This window comes from Cyprinodon variegatus, unplaced genomic scaffold, assembly GCF_000732505.1.
Source record: "Cyprinodon variegatus isolate N-32 unplaced genomic scaffold, C_variegatus-1.0 Scaffold1819, whole genome shotgun sequence".
In the NCBI taxonomy this organism is placed as follows: Eukaryota; Metazoa; Chordata; class Actinopteri; order Cyprinodontiformes; family Cyprinodontidae; genus Cyprinodon; species Cyprinodon variegatus.
In genome coordinates this window covers 40,588-44,630 of record NW_015152272.1, presented here as the reverse complement: position 1 = coordinate 44,630, position 4,043 = coordinate 40,588, and the positions used below count along the sequence as shown (strand labels likewise).

Here is a 4,043-nt window from a genome sequence, read left to right as displayed (position 1 = left end):
AGACAGACAGACAGACAGACAGACGGACAGATAGATGAACAGAGAGACAGACGGACAGATAGAGACCAATGGAAAGACAGACAGACAGCAGACAGACAGAGAGACAGATTGACAGACGGACAGACAGACAGACGGATGTTTTTAATCTTCACCTCATTCTCTTGCTGCCTTTTTTCCAAGTCCTTCATGGGGGCGCTGGAGTCCAGAGGGGTCCTCAGTCTGTTCAGGGTTTCCTTCTCGTGCTTCAGCAGAGCTTTGTTGATCTTATCGATGTCACCAATCAGCTCTGTGACTTTTGGATCCTCAGGTGCACTTTCAATAACAGCTGTTGGGTAGAAAAGGCCAGAGTATTTATTTTGATCGTTTCCAATCTGTAGATTTTATTCATCTTGTATATGAAGAGATGTTCTCCTCTTACCAGCCTTCTGGGGACGGATCACCTCTGCTGTGGGGGTTTTCAGCGAGTCCATTAGTGCAGATCGACGCTTCTTCAGGTCTACCAGTTCTCTGTTGAGTCTAGAGGAGGAAACCCGGTCACATTTCAGGGTTCAGACAGTAAAATATTAAATTAAAAGATGAATAAAGAAAGCTTTTCTTGGGCACCTTTTTATCCTCTCCAAGGCTTCTGGGTCAGGGGGTGGAATCTCAAAACATGCCCCTGGGAGGCTCATGGTCCTTCCCTCTCTGTCCTCAAGCTCCCAGTACTTATTGTCCGAGTTGGACTTCAGGATCAGCGTCTGACCGCGCTCCACTACCCCCTACGTTAAAACAAACAAGGCTGCCCTTAACCTCCTCTTGTTTGATTCAGACAGCTCGGCGCTGCCGTTAAATGAGTGACGTCTTACCCGTTCCTCTGCCCAGTCACACAGAGACACCACCGTGGTGGGCTTGGTGGGCGGGATTCTGCGCAGCTTCAGAGGAGCAATGTTGCTGCTGAGCTCCCTGAGGGCCTCCAGGCGCTGCTCGTTCCTTTTCACCGATGGTTCGTCTCCCTATAAGTTCCATAAAACAAGAATTAAGTCTTACATACCAACAGATTTCAGATTACATGAAGGGTCCAATCTTTATGATGTCTTTAAAAAAAAGTCAGCCTTAAAAATATATTGAAAGTTGGCCAAAGCAGATGGAAAACACTAAAGAATTCAACCAGGAAGGGACCTACTGTAACTAGTGGGTCTTAATGTTGCTAAACTGGACACAGTCACGTCTCACAGATTACTTTTCTGTTTCTTTCACTTCTGTATCTCAGTATATGAGTGCAGAGCTTTGAAAGGTGCAAACTGCAACCACAAACTGCACTGTATATTTTAGGGATTTCACTGTATGTGATGAAGCAAAATGACGTCCAAACAAAAAGAAGGGTGTGGATCAATGTTCATTCTCGGTTTCATTTAGGTTCGTTCTATGACCGGCCCATCAGAGCATGTGACTAGATTAGAATGGGATTAAATAGAAAAAATGAGTCACTCTCCACTGGGAGGTTAACATCATGCAGGTGTGGAGAGTCAGCTTTCTGTCAGGTACTGATAGTATTTTACATGAAGTCCTAACATTTCATTTTGCTCACCTGAGCAGAGAACAATAAACCTCTCTGGTTTACGCTCTCCTTGCCCGATCTGTGAGCTTAGATCGCTCTGCAACACGTTTAAAGCTGGGATACATATTTTATAACCTAACCATTTCTTTGGATTTCTTTCTTAGCATAAAGACGTTGGATTTTATTAAAGGGCAACAGATTAAAAAGGGACACAACATAAACTCATAATCTGCTTTAGATTGGCAGGTGATGATTCTGAGTCATCCAGGTCATAGTCATTCCAAAAAAAGAAAATTAAAAACAATCCACTGGACTTTGTTTCCAACTTTGAAGAAGTTTTGCTTTCCATCCAGGAAGCTTTTTCAATTCAAAATGTCAGGAAGGATGTTTTATACGTACTGTACTTTTATTTTTTCTGTATAAAACCTGGAACTGAACGCTATTCCTGACATTTTGAATTGAAAATGCTTCTTGGATGAGAAGTGAAACGTCTTCAAACTTTAAACAAAGTCCAGTGGGTTGTTTTTAATTTTCTGCTTTAGATTCTAATTTGTAGAAACATAGTCCTATTGCTTCCACTTTGTATAAAGTCCTATGAAGGTAAGTTATTATTTAAAGTTGCAATAAGAAAACGTAAATGGGAATTTTAACCAATATTAGTGAATCGTTTCAAAAGCAACTTTACCAGCCGATGAAATGTTGGATTTTAAGGAATAGTGGAGGATGTACATTTTCTGAGTGGATCATCAAAATAAGTGGTCCTTCTAATTGTCAATCATTGCGGTGATATCTTTACATAACGCCACTTAGACAACTTTTGTTGTCATTTTATACACAAAGACTGGAAAAATTAAGGTAAGTAGTTTTTTCCTAAAATAAGTGCATTCATTGTTGGATTGAGGAGGTAAAAGAGAAATTTTGCCAATGGAACAAGATAATTTACACTTAAAATAAGTAAACACAATTGCATTGTCTTCTTTCAAGTGCATATTATCTAATTCTCTTATTTTAAGAGTAAAAATACACATTCAATTGGCAAACTATCTCATTTACCTACTCAAGTTTAGGGTAAATATAATTAATTTAAGAAATTTTTACTTTTTCTATAGCTGGTAGAAGTCCCTCCTGCTGAAATGACTGCAGGGTTAGAATAACTGACCAAAAAAGCTTGTTTACCTCCAGCGCCAGCAGGATCTCCGGGTTCTTCTTGTTGTTGAAGGACTTTGGATCCAAGTTTGATTTGAGTCTCTGCAGAGACTCGGACAGCGTCTCCGCATCCAGCTGGAACTACATCAAACAGTCAAACAAACCCTCCATTAATGACATCATCCAGAAACGCATCTCCTGCTTGACTGAAAGGCTGTATCATTCCCTCTACCTTCTTGTAGTTGTCGACGTTCTCCAGGTGAACTTCCTGCGCTATGCAGAGGTTGAGGAAGGATTGCCACTCCAGATGCACTCTGTCACAGATATTCTGGCGGAAAACAACAGCTACATTTTAAATCCTGCTTTTTAAAAACACAGAAACAGCCTCTGCTTTGCGACATGCACCTGTATGGCAGGTCTGCCGGGGTGATCCCCCTCAGTGAGATTGTTTCCTTCCGCCACAAGTTGGTTGACCTCCTGCTCATGCGCCAAGAGTCCATTACTTTTGAATTTCTGTTCATAGACACACACGTGAGATTCACTAAACCATAAGTTTATCACTCAGACATCAGGCTGAAATGGGCTCCACATGCGACTCCTCACCTCGTACTCCACGCGGACCCCTGAGGGGTCGGCCATGTGATCGCTCCAGTCTCTGTTGATAATCCTCTCCTGCTGGCCGGACAGGTAGACCAGCTCTTTGCTGCAGCTCTGCATGTACTCATACAGAGAGGCCAGGTGCTTGTGCCTGAGCCTGGAGCTGTCCTGCAAACACACACAAAAATTCAGAGTTTCCAAAGAACTTCTAGTGAAGATTTAAAGGAAATGTCCTGTAAAATAAAAGCAAACTTACTAATAGTTTCTTATATCTCTCTCTGAAGACTTTGTAATCCTCCTGGAAGCATAAAGGACAGACTGGTTAGAGCTCTGATTGAGAGTTTTGTGAGAAGCGTTCATGTGACGCTTGGTGCCGTTACCGGGGAAGCCGTGGAGCCGGGCTGCAGCTGGCTGCTGTAGGCCTCAATCTCTTGGTGCAGAATGTTGTGCTCAGCGATCTGCTTCTCTACGTCGTACAGGTTGGGGCCGTACTCCTCTCCCATGATATGGTCCTACAAACCACAGAGCCTTCAGAGGTCAAACCTATATTCATCTCTTTGCACTGCAGAAAAATGTCAATCTAAGAAAGTCCATTTATTTATTTTCTTTCCTTCTTTTCCCTTGAATTAAGCAGATAACTGAGACTATTTGCTAATGGAATAAAGCAATTTACTTTTGAAACTAGAAAAAGATTGCAATAGTTACCAGTTAGCAACTTGGTGCTAGTAGATTCCTAATGGGAAATTATATTAGGACCAAGTAG

At 41.9% G+C, this 4,043-nt stretch overlaps 1 protein-coding gene across 1 annotated transcript in view; it reads right to left on the bottom strand.

Moving 5' to 3' along the window:
• Positions 1-4,043, bottom strand: part of LOC107104617 (envoplakin-like) — a 23,139-nt gene that overhangs the window by 11,333 nt on the left and 7,763 nt on the right. The window contains exons 5-14 of the mRNA XM_015404655.1: positions 3,661-3,792; positions 3,537-3,578; positions 3,287-3,448; positions 3,089-3,196; positions 2,916-3,011; positions 2,714-2,824; positions 846-992; positions 604-758; positions 419-516; positions 153-325 (exon numbers count right to left, since the gene is read on the bottom strand). Of these exons, the coding sequence (XP_015260141.1) occupies positions 153-325; positions 419-516; positions 604-758; positions 846-992; positions 2,714-2,824; positions 2,916-3,011; positions 3,089-3,196; positions 3,287-3,448; positions 3,537-3,578; positions 3,661-3,792 (1,224 nt within the window). The remainder of the gene's footprint in view (positions 1-152; positions 326-418; positions 517-603; positions 759-845; positions 993-2,713; positions 2,825-2,915; positions 3,012-3,088; positions 3,197-3,286; positions 3,449-3,536; positions 3,579-3,660; positions 3,793-4,043) is intronic.